The sequence below is a fragment of the Erigeron canadensis genome, chromosome 3, assembly GCF_010389155.1.
Source record: "Erigeron canadensis isolate Cc75 chromosome 3, C_canadensis_v1, whole genome shotgun sequence".
Lineage (NCBI taxonomy): Eukaryota > Viridiplantae > Streptophyta > Magnoliopsida > Asterales > Asteraceae > Erigeron > Erigeron canadensis.
In genome coordinates, this window is record NC_057763.1 from 26,482,493 (window position 1) to 26,506,246 (window position 23,754).

General features: G+C 35.3%; 3 protein-coding genes across 5 annotated transcripts; all 3 read left to right on the forward strand.

The window, feature by feature from the left end:
- Positions 1 to 167: 167 nt before the first annotated feature.
- On the forward strand, positions 168 to 4,355 carry LOC122593881 (disease resistance protein RPV1-like). Its single transcript, XM_043766335.1, has 4 exons — positions 168 to 708; positions 1,344 to 2,523; positions 2,621 to 2,920; positions 3,014 to 4,355. Exons 1-4 carry the CDS (start codon positions 227 to 229, stop codon positions 4,106 to 4,108), a joined length of 3,057 nt encoding a protein of 1,018 aa, XP_043622270.1. The 5' UTR covers positions 168 to 226; the 3' UTR covers positions 4,109 to 4,355.
- A 4,880-nt stretch (positions 4,356 to 9,235) lies between these two features.
- Positions 9,236 to 17,285, forward strand: LOC122591779 (disease resistance protein RPV1-like). The gene is made up of 7 exons (XM_043764020.1): positions 9,236 to 9,720; positions 10,005 to 11,190; positions 11,285 to 11,575; positions 11,678 to 13,252; positions 13,403 to 13,641; positions 13,996 to 14,123; positions 17,194 to 17,285. Exons 1-7 carry the CDS (start codon positions 9,236 to 9,238, stop codon positions 17,283 to 17,285), a joined length of 3,996 nt encoding a protein of 1,331 aa, XP_043619955.1.
- A 1,085-nt stretch (positions 17,286 to 18,370) lies between these two features.
- LOC122592347 (phosphoribosylamine--glycine ligase) lies at positions 18,371 to 22,072 on the forward strand. 3 transcript variants are annotated; one of them, XM_043764548.1, is made up of 5 exons: positions 18,371 to 18,442; positions 19,114 to 19,358; positions 19,443 to 19,816; positions 20,469 to 20,999; positions 21,291 to 22,072. In XM_043764548.1, exons 2-5 carry the CDS (start codon positions 19,136 to 19,138, stop codon positions 21,696 to 21,698), a joined length of 1,536 nt encoding a protein of 511 aa, XP_043620483.1. In that variant the 5' UTR covers positions 18,371 to 18,442; positions 19,114 to 19,135; the 3' UTR covers positions 21,699 to 22,072. The 3 variants fall into 3 exon arrangements, with proteins under 3 accessions (XP_043620483.1, XP_043620484.1, XP_043620482.1); XM_043764549.1 differs by having other exon boundaries at positions 18,387 to 18,561; positions 19,446 to 19,816; XM_043764547.1 differs by having other exon boundaries at positions 18,388 to 18,561.
- The last annotated feature ends 1,682 nt before the right edge of the window (positions 22,073 to 23,754 follow it).

A 23,754-nucleotide genomic window follows, 5' to 3' on the forward strand; every position in this document is an offset into this window, starting at 1 on the left:
CAAAAAACTAATAATAGAGTAGTAATAATAACGCGTTATACAAAAGATTATTCAGAGTCAACTCAGTCGTCTTATAGCTTTTATTATTTTTATTATTATTTGATCTTAGATAGTTAGATTTGAGAATTGAGATTATCTATCCTCTTTTTGGTTGGTTCTGGTTCAGCCTTTCAGTAGTACTAAACAACCATTCACACTCCAAACAAAAATTTCCATTTTATTTGTAATGGAATCGGCTTCAACTTCATCGGTTGAAAAGAGTTACATATATGACGTTTTTGTAAGTTTCAGGGGCAAAGATTTACGTACCAGTTTTGTTGATCATCTTTTCGAAGCTTTTCGGAGACATGGCATTATTGTTTTCAAAGATGATAAACACATCGAGGTTGGACAAAGGATCAGCGACGAGCTCCCAAAAGCCATTAAAGATTCCAAGTTTCACATTGTTATTTTCTCCCAGAAGTATGCAGATTCTTACTGGTGCTTAAACGAGCTCATAGAGATCCTCGAGTGCCAAAACCCGGAGAAGGAGCGAACTCTTTTCCCAATATTTTATCATGTGAAACCCAGCGACGTCCGCGATGTAAAGGGGCCAGTTGGAGAGGCGTTTTCAGTGCACTCAGCGAACGAGACTGCTGGGAGATGGAGGGCTGCTATGGAAAAAGCAGCGACTCTGGAAGGGTGGGAGTTGACCAAGAACGGTGACGGGTATTCTCTTATGTCTCATCTCATGTTTCTATATATATATATAGAAACATATGTCACTATTTTACTTTTTTCGAACTAAAACCATATGTCACTATTTTGAACCAAGAACTATAAGTGTCAAATTCCTCAAGTACAAATCCATCTATTGATGGTTGGTTCTCAGTCTATAGTTTCACAGGATAATATGATAAACAATACTATGTTTGCTTGAATAAACCTGCTTGTAAATTACACATAATTGTTTTTGTATATAGAAACCATCGACACTAATAACTTGCGGTTGTTGTGGCTTTAGACATAACCAGACACATCTAACAAACACAACCCTTCACAAGACCCTTCACACACAGGCACAACCTTTAAACATATAACTTTATTTTCGGTTATAATCTTTTAACTTGACACTTTTGGTCCTAACTTTACAATACACATACCAAGTATTTTCTAATTTGACACATTTAAGCCAAAGTTTAGATTAACAATCAACAATTACTAATAATATATCACTATGCTATCAATAATTAGTTTACTAATCAATTCATGTATGATTATATAAATACACGTCATATATACAATTGAAAATAACTGGTCATGTGAAATTCGAGTAACTTTATTGAATCTTCTTCAACACACAGGCATGAAGTTCCATTCATCCAAAAAATTGTTCACGCCATTTCACAAAAGCCATACTTCGCCAAGTTTGGTATTAATGATAACTTGGTGGGCATGGCGACCCAAGTAGAGAAATTACTTTTAAGTTTACAAGTTGGCTCTGATGACTTTCGGGTGATAGGAATCACCGGTCTGGGTGGTATGGGCAAGACGACTTTGGCAAGTGTAGTTTTTCACCGGATAGCCAATCAGTTTGATGGTAAAAGCTTTGTTGAGAATGTTCGAGAACGCTCAAAAGATCCTAAGGGTTTGCAGGATATGCAACAACAGGTCCTTACTTCTGTGTTTGACGATCCAAAGATTAAGGTGTCTAGTGATGTTGAGGGGCGTATTATGATGAAAAGGAGGTTGCCTAATATAAAAGTTCTTGTAGTTCTAGATGATGTGAATCATGGAAATCAACTTGAGGCGTTAGCAGAACCAAGTTGGTTTAGGACAGGAAGTAGAATCATCATTACATCAAGAGATAGGCAAGTGTTGGTAGCCCATGGAGTTGAGAGTCACAATATTCATGATGTTAGTACTATATCGGATGAAGATGCAATTCGTCTCCTTAGTAGGTATGCTTTTAAAACAGAGAGTCCAGCTCAGGGTTATGAAAAGTTATCTAAAGAGGTTTTACGCTATGCTGCTGGTCTTCCTTTAACCATCAAAACTTTAAGTTCGTCTCTGTATGCTTGTTCTACAGTTGTGTGGGAAGATGCCATCAAAAGACTAGAAACAATTCCATGGGATGATACCTTGAAAATATTGGAAATAAGCTATGATGCTCTACAGAAGGATCACAAAGACATATTCCTATATGTTGCTTGCCTCTTAAAGGGCCAAAGGAAGAAGAGAGCAACCAGAATTCTAGAAAGTTTAGGATTTCATGCTAAAAGTGGTTTAGGAGTTCTCGAGCAGAAATCCTTAATTACTTTCTGTGATAGTCATTATGCTGCTGCTGATGTTTATTATTACGATGAGAAATATGATGCTTATGATGAAGATGATGATGATGATGATAAAAGGTTGTTGGACATGCATGATCATGTGGAAGAAATGGGGATGCATATTGTGCGTAGCATGTATCCTGATGAGCCGGGGCGCCATAAGCTACTATGGATTAATCATGAAATTAAAACCATAGTAGAAAAAGACATGGTAAGGGTCAAGTTTATTTTGTAATATGAAAGATACCATATTTATATTTGTTATGATAATAAACTTTTCTATGTCATTTTTCTATTTTATATTACAGGGTACCGAAGCAATAAGAGGTATAAAACTGAAGCAAACGGATCTCCATCCAGCTAAACTTTCACAAAGTCTTAGAAAGATGAGAAGACTATGTTTTCTTCACGTAGGGGGGCCATGTTTTCCTCAGATAGGGGAGCCATCTGACATAGATGAATTTTTCCTTCCAAGTAGTTTACAATATCTATATTTGTTTGAATACCCTTATAGGTATTTACCTAAAACATTTCAAGCAGATAGGCTTGTTGTGATGAAAATGCCCCGGAGCCATATGCATCAACTCTGGAAAGAGGGAGAAAAAAAGGTAGAATACTTATTAATTTGTTTAATTCAATTTTTATGGTTCTATATATATTTTTATTTAAATTAATCCTTTTTTTTCCCGTTCATTTGATAGGTTCTTCCCAAACTCAAGCTCCTTGACCTTCGTTATTCTGAAGTACTAGAAACATTTGACTCTGCTGGGATGCTTCCAAATCTTGAAGAATTAGTTCTTTTTGGATGTGAAAAGTTGGTAGAAGTCAACATTTGTGATAAATGTTCGCGGCTCAAGAAGCTAGACCTATCCCATTGTACAGCCTTAGAAAAACTCACCATTTCCAACGAATGTCCATCACCTCTGAAGTCCCTCAACCTTTACAATACTAAGTTACGTAGCTTGAACCTTGGTCTGACCCCTAATCTGGAGGTGTTGTCAGTTAGAGTTTGTAAAGACTTGGAAGAACTCGTCATGCCTGATGAATGTCGAATGCTCACTAAAGTCTTCCTCCTTGATATCGATAAGTTACGTAGCTTGAACCTTGGGATGGCCCCTTATCTGGAGGTGTTATCAGTTCAATTCTGTATAGAGTTGGAGGAACTCGTCATGCCTGTTGAATTTCGAATGCTCACTAAACTCACCCTTGAACGTATCGATAAGTTACGCTTCAACCTTGGGCTGGCCCCTAATCTGGAGGCGTTAAGACTTTCTGATTGTCAAGAAATCTATATGCCTGATGAACTTCCAAAGCTTAGAGTCCTCTCCATCATCGATGATGATGATTATGATGATGAACTTTCATATGTACTGGAGAAGTTTAAGAGTAGTACTCTGGAGGAGTTGCATGTGAAGTTTGAAAATATGAAGCGTCTTCCGGTAGATGATAGCATTTATATGTTGAAGCATCATCTCAGAGTACTTGACCTTGGTTGGTGTGAGAACCTAGAGCAGTTACCCGAGGATCTGGATAGATTGGAGTGTTTAGAGGAGTTAACCCTAATGGGTTGTGAATCCTTACGGAGTATTCCTGACTGCATCTGTAACATGACTCGTTTGAAAACATTGGATCTCTCATATTGCTATAAGCTTAAGAAACTGCCTGATGAGTTTCGACGTTTACAAAGTTTGAAAGAGTTGGACGTCTGGTGGATAGCTGATAGGTTAAAGAACCTTCCAGAGAGTATTTCCCAATTGAAACATCTTGTGGTTTCAAGGGAAATAGCTGGAAGCTAGGTTAGAGAATCTTCCTAATTAACATTCATGGTTAAAGAATCTTCCAGAGAGCATTTCCCAATTGAAAAATCTTAAGGTTATAAAGGACTGGAATGTAGAATCTTCCATATAGTTACGTTTCCCAATTGTCGTTTACTACAGGTTATAAAGAAATAGCTAGAAGGTTATAGAAACTTCATTTTTGTGTCTCTTTTGACTCCCATCGATCCTAGTATGTATCATGTATGTATTTTATTGTTTTCAGTTATACCTTGTGCAAGTTTGCAATTAAATCCTCTCTGAGAACGTTAATAATATCTTTTGTAAAACTCATGAGTTATTAGTTGCAAAGCAATCCAATGATGTATAAACATACTTGTTTTTTCTCCTTTTATTTTTTGCCATCACTTTTTTCTGTTTACAAAACATTCTTAATCTTTTATCTAATCATATACCTTTTCTTTATCATTATTTTTAAATTTTAATTGATTTTGTTGGAAATTTGTGGGGGAAAAGGGATGGATGTTGCTATTGAAATGAGAAAAAAAACTAAAGGTAATTATCATATAGGGTTTTAAAAAAGAAAAAATATATAGAAGCTTGGGATAAAAACACTATTGAAATCGAGGGGCCTTTTTTTAATATGAACAATTTTTTTATATCACTAGAGTGTAGCCTTGTGCGATACACGGCTTAAGTAAAAACATTTGTGATGCACGTTTTTAAGATACCATCTTACATAAAGAACTAATGTATCAATCACTACATGATTAGAATACAGTCAATGATATAAAACAACCAAAAAATACTCAAGAATCTCAAATCCCGAGTCCATACCCGAGAACGCTTTATGGCAGATTTTCACTAATAAAAGCTTTATGTGCTCCATACTTGACTCAATACATGTATTGGCTGGCAATCATAAGCCTAAAAAGTGGTGAGCATGAAGTCATATACTGGGGAGATTGAAACATGTTTGCAAGGAGTAACTTACGTTGAAGTATGTTTACGAACACAATGATAAAGAGTTTTAGTAGCAGTTATGGTATTTAAAGACAGGAAGTCAGAGGTTGAACTACGCGATCCACAAACTAATTATGGAGTCTAAAAATTGATTTGATTGCGTACATTACTTGTTTTCTAGTTTTAAATTGGATAATTAAATTTACACAAAAACTTCAAATCATTGGTTGATACATTACATCTGTAAATCATACCCATGAGGTGCACAATTTGACACGTATGTTGAAATAAACATGATTTGATTCAAGTGATAAAACATCTCAGATCTTCCTGTGGAACCTGTAAGAACATAAAGCATAATTGTCATTGGTTTCAGGTTCCCATGACAAGCTGATTGAGTAATAATGGGATGAGTATTCGGCTTGAACATGATGCACGGATTTGATGAGGAAGAGACACACGAATTTTAGGAGGGTATTATGTGTGATTAGTGCTTCTTCATTAACCTAAACTTAGGGTTTATGACTCTCTATTTATAACGAGAGTATTTTCACATTCAACCTCTTTGGCGTTTAATGTATGTAACATTAGTCCTCATAGTTCCAATTATCAAATGGGAAACCCTATGCTACGTCTTTAAGAGTAAATACGCTCATCATATATTTACTTAGACATAGAGATTTCATTATCGTCAATTATCATATCAGGAATGATACATGATCAGTGACGGTCACACTAACGTGGTTCCATCATTCTCCCACTTGACCGGGCCATCATTTATCTATGAGTATTCAAATAAGTTCCGGAATAATACTCATTTTGTTTTAAACCGAAATCATAGCCAATAAGTACAGTTGTAAAGAAAAACATCAACTCAGGACCTCCACTAGTCAAACTATGACTCAAATTTAAAACTAATAAGCAATGATCAATTGTCTAAGACAAATTTTGTTATATAATGTCTATACACTATTATGAGCTCGAAGTGTAGCTAATAGACAAACAAAACTTGAATAAGGAGGAAAATTTTCATTAACATAATAATAATGACCAATAAGTACAACATGCTATCATAATTGGTCTTTTAATAAGCCTCATCATCGACACGTGTCCTACGAAGATTTTAGGAGGAAGACCTTCGGTCATTGGATCCACTAGCATCATATGTGTACTTGTGCACTCAATACAAAGAACATTTTCCTCAATCCGTTCACAAACAGATACTTTGTATCGAGATGCATCTCAGCGCCAGTTGAACTATTACTGTTCAAATAAGTTACGGTAGCTGAGTTATCACACTAAAGCTTCAATGGTCTATAAACAAAGTTGACGATTTTCGAGTCCACTAACTAGGCTCTTTAACAACATCCCATGATATGAAATTATGAACATTCAACCATCATGGTAGACGTTGTAATCAGTTTCTACTTATGACTCCGTCAAAAGATAGGTTTGCCAACTAATCATAAATATACATTCAGAAGTAGACTTCTTATCGGAATTAAAACATTCTACTACTTCTAAGTTGTCACCTCTTCTATAAGTTTATGTGTAGTCTTTGGTCCTTATCAATTATCGTAGAACCTTTTAACCGTTTTCCAATATGCTAATCACGGATTAGATAGTTAACTCCCAAGCATACCGGGAGTATAAGCGATATCTGAACAAGTACAGACTCGAGCGTATATAATGCTCCCAACTACTTATGAGTAAGGTATCATCCTCATTTACTCATTAATCTCATTATTCAAACTTCGGAAACAATCACATACGTTTCCTTTTACTACTAGAGTTATAGTGGGTGTGTAGTGTTATATGTTATGGCGTTCTAAGATGTGTTCAATATAAGTCTTTTTTAATAAAGAACTAGAACGTCATTACGCCTATCTCGATGTATTTCGATACCTATGGCATAAGAGGCATCACCGAGATCTTTTATGTCGACATTCTGCGAAAAGTAAATGCTTCGACTCATGCAACATATCCAAGTTGTTACTTGCAAGTATATCATCCACATGCAAAACAAGGATTGTAAATTTACTCTCACTGATCTTGAGATAGGTGCATTAATCCACTTGATTCTTTAGGAAGTCTGGTTCTTTTATGACTTCATTAAACTTAAGGTACCATATTAGTGATGCTTGCTTCAACCCTTATTTGGACTTATTCAACTTGTAGACCATGTGTTCTTTACCTTATGTAATTTCAGGCTCACATGTATATGTCTTATTGCAAGTTTTCATTCAGGAAAGTGGTCTTGACATCCATCTAATGTAACTCTAAATCATGATGAGATACGAATGTCATAACGATCTTTAAGGGATCGTTTTAAGATAGAAGATAAGGTCTCTTAATAATCGATTCAGTCCTTTTGAGTAAAGCCCTTTTGCAACTAGTTTGTATACAATATTCAATGATATATCACATTATGAGTACTTCTCGGATCTTTTGGCTTTGAAACCAAGTGGTTTTAGGTCTGAATGTACTTCTCGGCTTGTATACAGTTAGATCGTATACTTTTTCATTGATCTATATACTCTAATGAACTTTCAAGTTTTATACATAAATGCATGATACCTTTCTTCCGATTATGGTGAATCTCAGGCTACACTTTAATTTTACGTGACACGTCTCCATTTTATTTGGCAAAACGTTTTATTCTCGCCAATGAGGTCGAATTCAATTGGCAATTACCTCGGAACTAGTATGAAGATATGTGAAGTTTTTACCCACAGATTTGGGTTTGAAACTTGGTTGGGTCAGGTTTTTCGATGAAGCTAGATAAATGGTGTATAAGTGTATTGTCATTCTAAAAAAATTTATTTCCTCACCATCATCGATCTTCTTTTAGTGCAACCCAATCTTGTAAATATGTTTAATCTTTATCTACATCCATATACTTTTTTTTCATTATTTTTACACTTCAAAAACATTGATTTTGTTGGAATTGTAGGGGAAAAAAAGGATGGATGCTGTTATTGAAATGAGAAAAAGAAAGTAAAAATAATTATTACAAGTTTGTTTGGTGTCGAAAATAGAAACTTTGGTGATAAGAAGCAAAAGTTTGCTGTGAAAGTAAAAATGATTAGTTTGGTGCATAAATTAAATAAAATAATGATCATATGAAGGTAAAAAGATAAAAGTTCAATAGTCATTTCAATCAATATCATTGCTAAATGAAACGCGATAATCATTTTAGTTTTTGGGTCGAGGTTTGAACTATTTAGACTACATTATTTAAGAAACTGATGAAATTTGAAAGACTTGAGTAGGTCATTCATAAGTTTTGATATTAAGCTGTTTTTGTTAAACTAGAGAAACTTAGATTTATACAAACTAATTTAACTATGGTCACTTCTTTTATTATATTAAAACATAGTTGCTCTAATAACTTATCGACCAATCACAACTCTCGCTTTTTTAAAGTTGACCATTGTTTTTAATTTTGACTTTAATTTACACTTTTTGTACATTTTCCATCACAAATTTACACTTTTTACCCAATAATATTAATATATTAAATAAATAATAATGGTTAATATATATCTAATACTTATCCAATAAAATAATAACTAATATATATTCAATTGAATAATAACTAATATATATTCAATAATATATCACATTATGAGTATAATTGGTTTCAAAGATTTTTATAATATTGAAAATATTGTAACATTTGCCTTCTGGAGTGATTATAGCAAACAGAACCATCAATATGTCTCATGTAATTATTGTATTACAACTTGCAAAGTATAACATGGAATCGTATATTTTTAAGATTGTAAACCTTTTATGACTTAAATAGTTAATTGTATGAAGATCTGATATTAATAATATTGTAAGTCTCGTGTCCAGTGTTGGACACGAGTCTAAAATCTAGTAATATACATATATTATCTTTAATAACATTATTTTATCAATCAAAACCCTTAAAATGATATTACACGAAACATAATAAAATGGTAATAATAACGCGTTAAGAAAAAACGAAGATTCTTCAAGTCAACGTCGTCTAAAAAGCTTTTATTATTATTATTATTACTATTATTATTAGTATTATTATTATTATTATTATTACGAGTAGTATTTGATTATAGATCTAAGAATTGAGATTGTAAGAACATTCAAAGTCAACTAAACAACCATTCACACTCCAAACGCAAAATTTCCATTTTATTCGTAATGGCATCGGCTTCATCTTCATCGGTTGAAAAGAGTTACATTTACGACGTTTTTATAAGTTTCAGGGGTAAAGACTTGCGTACCAGTTTTGTTGATCACCTTTACCATGCTCTTCGGAAAAGTGGCATTATCGTTTTCAAAGATGATAAAGACATCAAGGTCGGAGAAAGGATCAGTGACAAGCTCCCCAAAGCCATTAGAGATTCCAAGTTTCACATCGTTATTTTTTCCGAGAGATATGCAGATTCCTATTGGTGCTTAAACGAGCTTGTAGAGATCCTAGAAATATGCCAGGATCCAAAGGAGGAGCGAACTTTATACCCGATCTTCTATCACGTGAAACCCAGCGAAGTCCGCGACCTAAAGGGGCAAGTTGGAGAGGCATTTTCAGTACACTTAGAGAATGAGGCTGCTGGGAGATGGAGAGCTGCTATGGCACAAGCAGCGTCTCTAGAAGGGTGGGAGTTGACCAAGACCGGTGATGGGTATTTTCTTATGTCTCATCTCATGTTTGTATATATATACGAAGTATACTTTTTTTTTTTAAACTAAAACCATGTATCACCATTTTGAACCAATTAAGAACTACAAGTGTCAAGTTCCCCAAGTACAAATCCATCTATTGATGGTTGGTTTTTAATCGATCTGTAGTTTCTAATTAGTTTACTAATTCATGTATGATTATATATATACAAGTCATATATACAATTGAAAATAACTGGTCAAGTGACATTCCGAGTAACTTGATTGAATCTTCTTCAACACACAGGCATGAAGTTCAATTCATCGAGAAAATTGTTCATGCCATTTCACAAAAGCCATATTTCGCCAATTTCAATGTTAATGATAACTTAGTGGGCATGACGACCCGGGTGGAGAAATTACTTTTGAGTTTACAAGTTGGCTTTGATGACGTTCGGATGATAGGGATCACCGGTCTGGGTGGTGTGGGGAAGACGACTCTGGCAGGTGTAATTTTTAATCGTATAGCCAATCAGTTTGATGGTAAAAGCTTTGTTCAGAATGTTAGAGAACGCTCAGAAGACTCCAAGGGTTTGCAGGATATGCAAAAGCAGATCCTAACTTCTGTGTATGGTGATCAAAGCATTGATGTGCCAAGTGATTTTGAGGGGCGTAGTATGATGCAAAGGAGGATGCCTAGTATAAAAGTTGTTGTAGTTCTAGATGATGTGAACAATGGAAAGCAACTTGAGGCATTGGCAGAACCAAGTTGGTTTAGGCCAGGAAGTAGAATCATCATTACATCAAGAGATAGGCAAGTATTGGTAGCCCATGGAGTTGAGAGTCACAGTATTCATGATGTTAGTACGTTATCAGATGAGGATGCAATTCGTCTCCTTAGTAGGTATGCTTTTAAAACAGAGTGTCCAGCTCAGGGTTATGAAGAGCTATCTGAAAAGGTTGTAAGATATGCTGCTGGTCTTCCTTTAACCATCAAAACTTTAAGTTCATCTCTTCGTGATTGTCCTACGGATGCATGGGAAGATGCCATCAAAAGATTAGAAACAATTCCATGGGGTGATACCTTGAAAATATTGAAAATAAGTTATGATGCTCTAGAGGAGGATCAGAAAGACATATTCCTACATGTTGCTTGCCTATTGAAAGGCGAAAAGAAGAAGAGAGCAATCATAATACTAGAAAGTTTAGGATATCGAGCTAAAATTGGTTTAGGAGTTCTCGAGAAGAAATCCTTAATTACTTTTTGTGATGGTCATAAGTATTATGATCGTAATGATGCTTATGATGATGATAATGATAAGAGGTTGTTGGACATGCATGATGATGATAATGATAAGAGGTTGTTGGACATGCATGATCATGTAGAAGAAATGGGGATGCATATTGTGCGTAGCTTGTATCCTGATGAGCCGGAACGCCATAAGCTACTATGGATTAATCATGAAATTGAAACTATAGTAGATAAAGACTTGGTAAGGGTCAAGTTTATTTTGTAATATGGGAGATATCATATTTCTATTTGTTATGATAAACTTTTCTATGTCATTTATATATTTTATATTACAGGGTACCGAATCAATAAGAGGTATAAAACTACAGCACACAAATCTCCGTCCAGCTAAACTTTCGCGAAGTCTTAAAAAGATGAGAAGACTATGTTTTCTTCACGTGGTGTGGCTATCTAAAATAGATGAATTTGTTGAAGCTGGCAAATACCTTCCAAGCAGTTTACAATTTCTACATTGGTATAGATACCCTTATAGGTATTTACCTAATACATTTCAAGGAGATAGGCTTGTTGTGATGGAAATGCCCTATAGCCATATCCATCAACTCTGGAAAGGGGGAAAAAAAAAGGTAGAGTACTCGTTAATTTGTTTAATTTGATCTGTATGGTGCTGCATATATTTTATTTTATTTATATTCAATTCATCTCTCTTTTATATATTCTTTTGATAGGTTCTTCCCAAACTCAGGCTCCTTGACCTTGGTTATTCTAAAATAGAAACCTTAAATTCTGGTGGGATGCTTCCAAATCTTGAAGAATTGGTTCTTCGTCAATGTAAAAAGTTGGTAGAAGTCAACATTTCTGATGAATGTTCGCATCTCAAGAAGCTAGACCTATACGAATGTACAGCCTTAGAAAAACTCACCATTTCCAACGAATGTCTTTCACCTCTGAAGTCCCTCAACGTTTCCTTTACTAAGTTACGCAGGTTGAACCTTGGGCTGACCCCTAATCTGGAGGTGTTATCAGTTAAATTTTGTTATGGCTTGGAGGAACTTGTCATGCCTGTTGAATATCGAATGCTCACTAAACTCTCCCTTCATTATATCGGTAACTTACATAGCTTGAACCTTGTGCTGCCCCTCACTAAACTCTCCCTTCATAGTATCTATGGGTTACGTAGCTTGAACCTTGGACTGACCCCTAATTTGAAGGTGTTATCAGTTGAAGAATGCAAAGACTTGGAGGAACTCGTCATGCCCGTTGAATGTCGAATGCTCACTAAATTCTCCCTTTTCGGTATCGATAAGTTACGTAGGTTGAACCTTGGGATGACCCCTAATCTGGAGGTGTTATCAGTTGAACGTTGTGATGTCTTGGAGGAACTCGTCATGCTTGTTGAATGTCCAATGCTCACTAAACTCTCCGTCAGTCACACCAACTTACGTAGCTTGAACCTTGGGATAACCCCTAATCTGGAGGTGTTATCAGTTGAAGAATGTGAAGCCTTGGAGGAACTAGTCATGCCTGTTGATTATTGTAAAGATTTAGAGGAACTCGATATGCCTGTTGAATGTACAATGCTCACTGAACTCACCCTCAGTGGTAATAAAGAGTTACGTAGCTTCAACCTTGGGCTGACCCCTAATCTGGAAGTGTTATCACTGAGTAGCTGTCAAAAAATCTTTGTGCCTGTAGAACTTCCAAGGCTTAGAGTCCTCTCCGTCATCGATGATTATGAGGATGAACATCATTATGGGTCGTTTTCATATCTACTGGAGAAGTTTAAGAGTAGTACTCTGTCGTTTCCAAACATGAATCATCTTCGAGTAGATGATAGCATTTATATGTTGAAGCATCATCTCAGAGTACTTGACCTTCAATGGTGTCTGAACCTAAAGCAGTTACCCGAGGATCTGGATAGATTGGAGTGTTTAGAGGAGTTAAGCCTATCTTTGTCTGGATCCTTGCGGAATATTCCTGATTGCGTCTGTAACATGACTCGTCTAAGAGTACTTGACCTTGGTTGGTGTGAGAACCTAAAGCAGTTACCCGAGGATCTGGATAGATTGGAGTGTTTAGAGGAGTTACTCTTATTCAATTGTTCATCCTTAGAGAATATTCCTGACTGCATCTGTAACATGACTCGTTTGAAAACATTGGATCTCTCATATTGCGATAAGCTTGAGAAACTGCCTGATGAATTTAGACGTTTACAAAGTTTGGAATTGTTAGACGTCACATGGGGGACAGCTGATAGGTTAAAGAATCTTCCAGAGAGCATTTCCCAATTGAAAAATCTTGAGGTCAAGAAATAGCTAGAAGCTAGGTTAGAGAATCTTCCTAATTAACATTCATGGCTTGTACATTTCTGTTACATGGCATCATTTATATACTCGTATTAATAAACTTGGATTTTTGCGTCTGTATGTATATAATTGGGGATATCGGCATAGTTGTTAAACTCGTACGAGTCACGAGTCGAGTCAAAAAGTAGTGGAAACGTTGCAACTCGTTGGATAACTCGTTTGAAAACATTGGATCTCTCATATTGCGATAAGCTTGAGAAACTGCCTGATGAGTTTAGACGTTTACAAAGTTTGGAACTGTTAGACGTCTTGGGGATAGCTGATAGGTTAAAGAATCTTCCAGAGAGCATTTCCCAATTGAAACATCTTAAGGTTAGGAATAGCTGGTAGGTTATAGAATCTTCCTGATGGTTATGTCTACTACTGTAGTAGTTTTCTGAGGGGGGAAGGTGTGAGACTTGGTTTGAAACCGGTTTGGAAGAAACCGGTAGAACACACCACCGCCTCTTGTTTCGTTTCAATTTGGTTTGCAGTTTAGTGGTTTCAAAAATCGAATTTGATGATACGTATATTTTAGCATTAAATGCCTAGAAATCTCCTTTTTATATATTTTCTTAAGATTGTTATTAATATTGTAATATTATGGAGTAATAAAAGTTAAATGATAGCGTGCTTTGGTGTATCATAACGATAGATTTGTCGGTTAAATATTATACCATGACTTGGCAACATGCTGTTAGGGCAGTGCTTATAGGGAGTCTTCACGTGCGTCCTTGGAAATGTAGACGCTCCCTCCCTATTGATACCATGCGTCCTTGTGTCTGCGTCTTCAACATTAGTCCTCCTGTGGAAGATGGGGACGCTCGAGGTGAGTCGACCTTTTATCTTTTATTTTTTGTTTTATATATGTGTGGGGTATATATAGGTGTATTTGTGTGTGAGATAAATTATATAGTTAATTGCATTTTTGGTCCTTGTGGTTTGTATGTTTTGGCGGGTTCAGGACCTTTTCAGGTTTCATTGCATTTTTTGTCCCTATTTCAGAAACCTTTTGCAAATTTGGTACAAATTAACGGTGGTTGTTAAATGAAACCGTTAAGTGTTGTTAAAATTAAAAATGGTGTTTAATTGTATATTTATAAAAGTGTAAGGAGTATTTGTGTTAATAGTGATGGTTAAAAAGTTTGTCACGTTGTCATTAAGATATACAAGTGCTTGTTTGTAAAAAATTATAAAAATTTACAAGCTCTATAAATGAAAGTTTTATAATTTAGCTCGCTAAATGTAAGAGACAATGGTGGTCGGAATGTTCAACAGTTCGTCGGAAAATTCATAACGCGTCGGGAAAAACGAAATTCACGATTTCTTCCTCCCTTCTTCGAGTATAAACTCGAAACTAATACCAATCGACTCAGAATTCCACCGCGCACAAACCCTGACCAAAATGAACTTCAGAAACCGTCGCTGGAAAATATGGCAATTTGCCAAAAAACTTAAATTTGCGATTTCAACTTTGATTTTACGAAATAAAACACGCCCGGTACCAAAATGCTCAGGCTTGCATTCCGCACAAACCCTAGCCTATTATTCAGTCAAAAAACTTTGCCAGAAAATTCACCTGGAAAGTAACTGTCAACGAATCTCGATGAATCGGAAAACTTAAAATATGAATATGACCGGAATCGGATCACAAACAAAATCTGATGTTTTTCAGATCAATTTAACAAATTGCGAAAATGGAATCGAAGAGGGAAGTTTGCAGAAAAAATATCTTTTTTTAAATAAAAGAAATGGATATAAAAGCAATAATCGGAATAAACTGTGACAAAAGGACAAACTTTTTGATTAACACTTTTGACAGAAATACCCTTTAGATTTTTAGAAATTTACAATTAAATACCATTTTTAATTTTAACGGCACTTAACGGCTTCATTTAACAACCACCGTTAATTTGTACCAAATTTGCAAAAGGTTTCCGAAGTAGGGACCAAAAGTGCTATGAAACCTGAAAATGTCCTGAACCTGCTAAAACAGTATCCATCACAAATTTTTTAATGTTTTGAACCTCATAACAGGGATGTAAACCACACGTTTGAAACCCAAGGTAAATATATAGGTCCCATCAAAACTATATATATTTCAAAATTTTAATATTGTTTAGTAAAAAATGCATCTATAGTCACTTGTTTTTTTTTTTAAACTTTAAATCTATGTTGAATTTATCCTTAAATTTCTACATTGCATTTAAAAGTTGAGACATTGTCGCAACAAAAAGTTGTGAAGAGTTGTTAGCCGCTTATTTCCGAGTGATTGATTTCAAAATTACTATATCACCATCAACTAGATTTTGAACAGTAACCATCACAAATTTTTTAATGTTTTGAACCTCATAGCATTCATTATTTTCACCAGGATAATCCCGCAACTCATTCACATCCTTTTTGTGCTAATAATGCATACCCGTAATCAAGCTCTTAAGCTCACGAATGTCTTTTTCATGAAACAAATTTTATCGTCGAAAGCAATTTGCTTTGGACTCTTGTGTCATTTAATGTGTGAATGTACATTAGATATGAAAATTTTGAAAGTGATACATGAACCTCTTTAAATTAATAATTTATTAATTTATCGATATAATTATATCTCGATAATTTAATAAAATACCGCGACCCCAACATTATTAATTTATAGAGGTTTGACTGTATGTGTATATGTGAATTTTAATATAGAATATCTACTTACTTTAATAAATGAAATGTATATATATATAGGGGAAGGGAATATGATGCTGTTAGGCACCCAAGTTGGGTGAAAAACCCCTCACATACCTTTTTTTAAAAGGTAAAAATCATGGGGGGGCCATGTATTTATTTAAAATATTAAAATATTAGTATGTGAGGGGTTTTTCACTCAGTTGGGTGCATAACAGCCTCATACTCACTTTTCCTTATATATATATATCTTAATTATTTTGCCGTACCATTATGGAACAAGATTCGGCCAAAATGTGGACTTCCACGGGAATAAAAAAAACGGATTTACTTCCTTTTGGTATTTTGGCCAAAATACCTTGACTCCTTTCATTAGGGTAAATTACATGGATGATATTCGAAGTTTACACGAAATTACGGTTTTGGTACTTCACATGGACGGCACGTGACTTGACTTAACAGCCAAATAAATAATTGTCAGTGATAGGTATGGTTAGTGTAAGTTTTTGACAACGATAAGTATGCCTCGCGTAATTTTTAAATTGTAAGTATTACCAATGTAGTTTCGAACAAACCTCGGGTATGATTTGTGTAATTTACCCTATAAAGTATTTATTATCTATATTTTTCTCAACTAAGATTTCATAACCTTAAAATGCCCACAGACTTTCTATATCTCTAATAACCGAAACATATATTATACTAAAAATATCTATAATGCATTAATTTAAAACATTTATCACTTGATTTCTAAAATAACTACATTACACTCTTTGTACATAAATTACTTACACTAGTCGTTGGCACCACTATCACCGGTTATCGCCACGCTACTACCACGTATCGCCACCGCCACCATAATGTCATCATTAACATCACTGGCGCTCATCGTCCAGACATCCATTTAGTCAAACTTAAAATGTTGATTTAGTTGGACACGATTTTTATAGGGTCGGAATGATGAGGTGAAAAAGATACATTGGGTTGTGTGGGATATGGTGGCATCCCCAATCGTCGTGGGAGGTCTTGGATTGTGCAAATTAAGGGACGTGAACGATGCTCTCCTGTCCAAATGGTTTTGGAGGTATAAAAACGAGCCAAATTGTCTCTGGAGAAAAGTGATTAAAGCATTACACGAGACTAAAAGGTGTTGGTCCACTGTTCCAGTTAATGGGGCAATGACGGGAGTTTGGTGCTCTATTATGAAATGTGTTATGAAACTGAAGGTAGCTGGAACTGGGTTGGGCAATCTGGTCAAATGAGAATTTGGAGATTGCAGAGATATTCGGTTTTGGACCGACCATTGGATGGGCAATGAACCGCTAAAGAATGTTTTCCCGGGTCTTTTTCAAAAATAATAGGATAAAAGACTGAAAAGTATTGTTTGGATACAAATATGTTTTTGGGAGATGATAGCGAGTTTAGTACTTGGCTGGTGAATGTTGAAACAGGTGAAAGTAGAGGTATTAAGCCGATGCTGGAATGAAAGAAATTAAACAGTAACAAGGATCGATGGTTGTGGATCGGGGGGAAGGAACCTGTGTTTACAGTTAAGAACGTTAAAGAGTTTCTCATGAGTGACAAAGATTTCAGCAATAGACGGGTGTTTAGGTGGTCCAAATGGGTGCCAAGGAAATGTAACTTATTTATGTGGAGAGTCGGGATGGATAGAATTCCAACTCTTATGGCTTTGAGATCAAGAAATTGCCAATTTGGTTCTGTCATCTGTGGTATGTGTGAGCAAAAGGAAGAATCAGTCGAGCATTTGATGTATGGGTGTGAAGTGGCTTCGATTATTTGGCACAGGGTGGGAACGTGGTGTAAGGTTCCACCTTTGTTTTTCTTTTCATTAGAGGATCTTCTCAATATCCATAAAACAGTTGGGCTCGGAAAAAAGGCTAGATGGGTGTTGAAGCCTTGAAAGGTAATGTCTTTATCACTTGTTGGTGCATTTGAAAAATGCGAAATGAACTGTGTTTTGCCAATGGCACTATCAACATCGAGAGGATTTTTAATGATATTAGAGCACTTGGTTTCTTATGGTATAGTAATAGAGGAAAAAATGATCGATCTCATGGAACAAGTGGTGTAATTTTGAGTTGATATAATATTGTTGTGTATAGTTTACTGTGATTTGGTGTGTATTGGCGTTGTGAATAATACGAGTAGTAAACTTTTAAAAAAAGTAAAAATTAGTTGGACATTTTGTCAACCATTATGAAACAACGTATTAGAGTGCTAAAGTAGCCTTTACTTCACCAATCTCTAGGTAAGTCAAATGTTTTCTCCACAAAATTCATCAAAGAATCAAGTCCCCTGATAAAGTACTACTTTTACTTCACAAGCTACAAGCTTAACCTTTTTTTGTTTTAGAGTGCAAATTAGATTGGAACGTTGTATCATATTTACTGTTAATTGTCATCTCTCCGGTGGGCCGCCAATAGATAAAAGATATATATTGTCAGGTTTTTCGAGGTTTAATACTTTCTTTATCTTTATCGTACAGAGCTGTGTTTATATCTATCCATCTCTTTGTATGTAACACAGCACACCCTTTTATTCTGTGTGAATATTCTTACCGCTACTAAAAAAAGGTAACAACTCTTTTTTCTTTCAAAGCTTTTATATTGCACTGCAGGTGTTTGATAAAATGCCTGAATGAAAAAGAAATTTAAATGTTTTATACTTTTATAGTTTTATTCTATATGTGATGGGTTTTGTTTCTTATGGTTAAAGTTCTGTGCTTTTTTAGTTTTTAGCATATGTTTATAGTTAAATTCTTGCAAATTATATATTAGTGTGTGTGCATTGATTAACTTGCCTATGTAATTGTTTATCTTTGTGCATGCAGTTGCTTTTAATTTTATTATAACTAAAGGGGTTTAATCTTTAGGGTTTTAGAGCAGTTTAGACTGTTTAATCAAGTGCCTTCGAAAAAGATGGAAAAATGCATTTTTTTAATAAAAGAAATCTTTTTTTTTTCAAGGCTATATACTCCAAGTTTTAAAGGTGTTTTGAACATGAATAATTGAACCAGCCAAAGGATTTAATAACATTTGGATGTTTACCCTTTCTTTATATATAGTTTCGCTGTTTGCTTATACTAGTATATATGGAGGCTAATAATTTTCTTGTCTTGGGTATAGATTCTGCTAGGACATAATTGAAATGGCTTGCATTTCACATAGTTTCGGAGTTTCCATGAAATTAAATCAGCTGCCTTTTTCGGGTCAGAGGCAGTTTCCAAAGAAAGTTTCTCAACTTTTCTTCCTGCAACCCAGAACTCTGAAATCAGTAGTGTTTTGTGGTTCACATACTTATCACAGTATGAAGCGTTTTCAATCCTTCACCGCTATTTTCAACAGTGTTTCTGCAGATCATGCCATTTCTGGTGAGAAACAAGGACAATAGCTACACCAACATCAACCTATTTTTTAATGTTTTCTGATTGTTTTTTATCCAATTTGCTTTTTAGAAGAAAGAGTTAGTGTTCTGGTTATTGGTGGTGGTGGAAGAGAACATTCACTTTGTTACGCCTTGAAGCGGTCTCAGTCCTGTGATGCTGTTTTTTGTGCCCCTGGAAATGCTGGCATTTCTAATTCAGGGGATGCCACCTGTATTGAAGATCTTGATATATTTGACAGTTCAGCCGTGATAGATTTTTGCCGTAAATGGGAAATTGGGCTTGTTGTGGTGGGTCCTGAAGCTCCTCTTGTTTCAGGTCTCACAAATGATCTTCTGAAAGCTGGGATCCATGCTTTTGGCCCTTCTGCAGAAGCTGCTGCTTTGGAAGGTTCCAAGAACTTCATGAAGAGTTTATGTGATAAGTACGGAATTCCAACCGCAAAGGTTTGTACTATTCTTGAATTTATGCTACAAAAAGTGGAATCTGAATTAGCATTTTTGAACTGATCATCTCATTATTATCACTTGTATAATCAAAACAATCAGTCTTTAATGCTTAGATAAAAATATTGTACTTCTAATAATCTAATTACTAAATAACCAGTTTTTGGGTAAGCAGCTTCATACTAGTTGCAACAAATCTGATAATCATAGAGTCAAATGAAATTACTACTTAATTATCCACTCTGTTTCACTGGGATACTTTTTATACCATTTCGTAAGATGTTTCACTTTTTTTTTCTTTCTTTTTTTAAAGAATGTCCTATTTCTTAATTCCTGTATAACACTTAATTAACTAGTTATCTAATGTATTAAGTGAAGGTATATGTTACAGGCATTATAACCCTTACGGGGTGGGATGATGGGGATCTAATGTGGTTCCGGGGACAGGGTGCCCTCTACCCTTTTTTTTTAAACTAGTTATCTAATGATAACAACTTCAAAGGGTAAAATCAGTTGCAAACACTATCTTTCATATAATCAGTTTCAAAGTGCACACCGAAGCACCTGTTAAATGCTTTCGTTTCATTTATTTTCCGCTGCAAATAAAGAAACTGAGAATTCTGTTATCATATTTGTCTATTTCCTGTTGCAGTATGCAACATTTACGGATCCGTCGGCTGCAAAAACGTATATCAAGGATCAAGGGGCTCCCATAGTTGTTAAAGCAGACGGGTTGGCTGCAGGAAAAGGAGTTATTGTTGCTATGAGTCTGCAGGAAGCATTTGAAGCTGTTGACTCGATTCTTGTAGGGGGGTCATTTGGAAAGGCGGGTTCTTCCATAATTATAGAGGAGTTTTTGGATGGTGAAGAAGCGTCATTTTTTGCTCTTGTTGATGGTGAAAATGCTCTACCTTTAGAATCTGCACAGGACCATAAACGAGTTGGTGATGGAGATACAGGTCCAAACACAGGTGGAATGGGGGCATACTGTCCTGCGCCTGTTTTGACACAGGAACTTCAATCTTTGGTTATGAGTTCTATAATTCTTCCCACGGTTAAAGGGATGTCAAAAGAGGGCTGCAAGTTTGTTGGAGTTCTGTATGCAGGACTTATGATTGAGAAGAAATCTGGGTTACCCAAATTAATAGAGTACAATGTGCGTTTTGGAGATCCTGAATGCCAGGTAAGTTAGGTTCTACCTGTATATGACAAAAGTCAACACAAACCTTTTTCAGTTAGTATGTAGGCGACTTAATCAGAATCATGTAACCAACTGATTATCAATTATCAAAAACTGATTATTTGCCCTCTAAATAGCCATTTATGCAGAAACAGAATTTGTTTAAGCATATGTTAAAAGTTTATTATTGTGACCAAAAACTGTAATGATGATGTTGCCAGTTAATAAAATGCAAATCCAGAAACCCTGGTCTGAGTTGCTCTTCGAAGTTTAATGAATTTCTGAGTAAAACAGGTATTGATGCTTCGTTTGGAGTCTGATCTAGCACAAGTCCTACTTGCTGCTTGTAAAGGTGAACTAAACTCTGTGACTCTCGATTGGGCCCCTGGTTCAGCCATGGTGGTGGTCATGGCTAGCAACGGCTACCCTGGAAACTATGTGAAAGGAACCAAAATTCAAAACCTTGAAGAAGCAGAGGTAGCAGCTCCATGTGTTAAAATATTTCATGCAGGAACAGCCGTAGATGCAGATGGCAATTATATTGCAACTGGAGGCCGTGTTTTGGGAGTCACAGCAAAGGGAAAAGATCTTGAAGAAGCAAGAGATAGAGCTTACCGGGCTGTTGAAGAGATAAAATGGGAAGGTGGGTTTTATCGAAAAGATATTGGTTGGAGAGCACTTCCAGTGAAACAAATTTCCTAAAAATTCCAGACGGATTGACATCAATTTTGGTACACTGTTACATGGCTGTCTCAAGCAGTTTGAGCTCCATTTGAGTTATTGGGGAGATTCACAATAATCGGCATGGTTTTTGTCCACCCTGAAATAGGTGTAGGTTTAGTTTGAAAACATATGATGATGAGCCCGTTCAACATGTAGTGTTTGATTGCATCTGCAACGATATTGTAGTGACGTGCTAGTAATTGACGAGCTCAAATAATTAACCATGATCATGAGATCTGCTCATTTTAGCATCTATTCTGAAAAGAAGTTGTCAAGAGTCGAGACCATTGTTTCAAATTCTCTTTCAACCTAAATCAACTGATATAATTATATGTACTTTCATGCCTATATTCCTCTTTACCCCTGAACTATATGTACGTTATGTGCAAGTATGCAACATTGGTCAATGAACTCAATTGCAAATCTCATTGACAAAATAATGTTACATCTCAATAATCAATTATAAGCTATGTAAGTATGTAACTACAAAAATAAAGTGTGGAACCCATCAATTGAAGAAGACAAAAGGAGGTATAAGCTATGTGGCTGCAATAACAGACTACAAGCTTGATAGAATTACTTATTATCAAAAGATGTTATATACCTTGTATGTATATGTCAATGAGAACTATGAAGGGTTATTTAACATGCTTGGGTACAATATGATAAGTAACAAAACTATAAGATATATAACAGACTCTAAACTTGTAGGACATTTTTCCATAAGATCAACAATAACCAAAATCCCAGCCATGGGTGGCAATATGGCATACGAGGAAGTTGAAATACTGCAAATGCATACAGTTGTATCTCTATCAAAAGGTAGAGACTAATTCCATGTATTCTTCCATCGGATCTGTCATATACATGTATCAATTATGTTCTACAAAAATATACTTGCACTTTTAAACTTCTCTGCACATATGCAGTTGCTTTGTAAAGACAATATATCATTCAAAATTTGTTTTACACTAGTAAATCATATTAACACAAAGATAGGAAAACCAGATGTCACAACTGTGACATACATATTTTCTATAATATAGGGGACCTGAAGCAAAACAAAAAGCATTGTTTACTAATTGAATAGGACATTAGAAGCTCATACAACCCAAAAGATCTGAAAATGTTTAATAAAATTTGCTGTAGTTTGAACATATACAACCACATGATATCTTCAAAAACTTAATATAATGACAGTCTCAAAACATACCACATTAGTTTATGCACTCATCATCAAATAATAACTTACTTTATATCGGTGTTTACCTTCAGCTCCTAGAGTTGTGTAAGCAACATTGATTTTCGATCCTGTCCTCTTGTTGTTTTTATGTTGTTCGGTTGTTGTCACCTTTCTGTGATCAGTCTTTTTTGCCTTGAATCATCATCTTATACTAACATACTTGAAATTATTTAAATTTTATCTGTATTACGAGTAACTTTTAACAATCAATGTAAGTTATAAAAAGGTCAAAAAGAGGGATTTGTACCTTGTTATCAACCCAAGTCTTGTTATCCCATTTCTTATTCCACAAGATAGATGCTGAACAACACAAACTTTCATCAAATACTGATAGTCTGATAATAACTCAATGGATGCAATAAGCGAAAACAAGGCTTTACCAAAGTCTTTTCTGAAAAAGTGTTCACATAGTCATCGGAATGTCACCAAATTATGTAGAACGAGAGTTCATTTAAATATGTGTAACAGTCATGTCGAATTCTAACATCCTGCAAGTGCAAGTCCAGTCTCTACTTTGATTTTGTCTTTCCTTGATTTCTTAGGTAAAACCGTAAAAGTGGTGATTCTCTGATATACACACCAACCTTTCTTTGACAAAACATTTATAATGGTAAATTTAGTTGTTCTCGAGGACATTGACTAGAAACCGAAACCTCATATGTATTCACTCAATGTCTGTTAGAAAATGCAAGCACTAACCGTGTAAAGGATAAACGTGTGTGCAAGTGTCAATAGAGTGTCTACACCACAACAGTCATACAGTGGAGATGCTAATTGCTTGCATACAGAGGC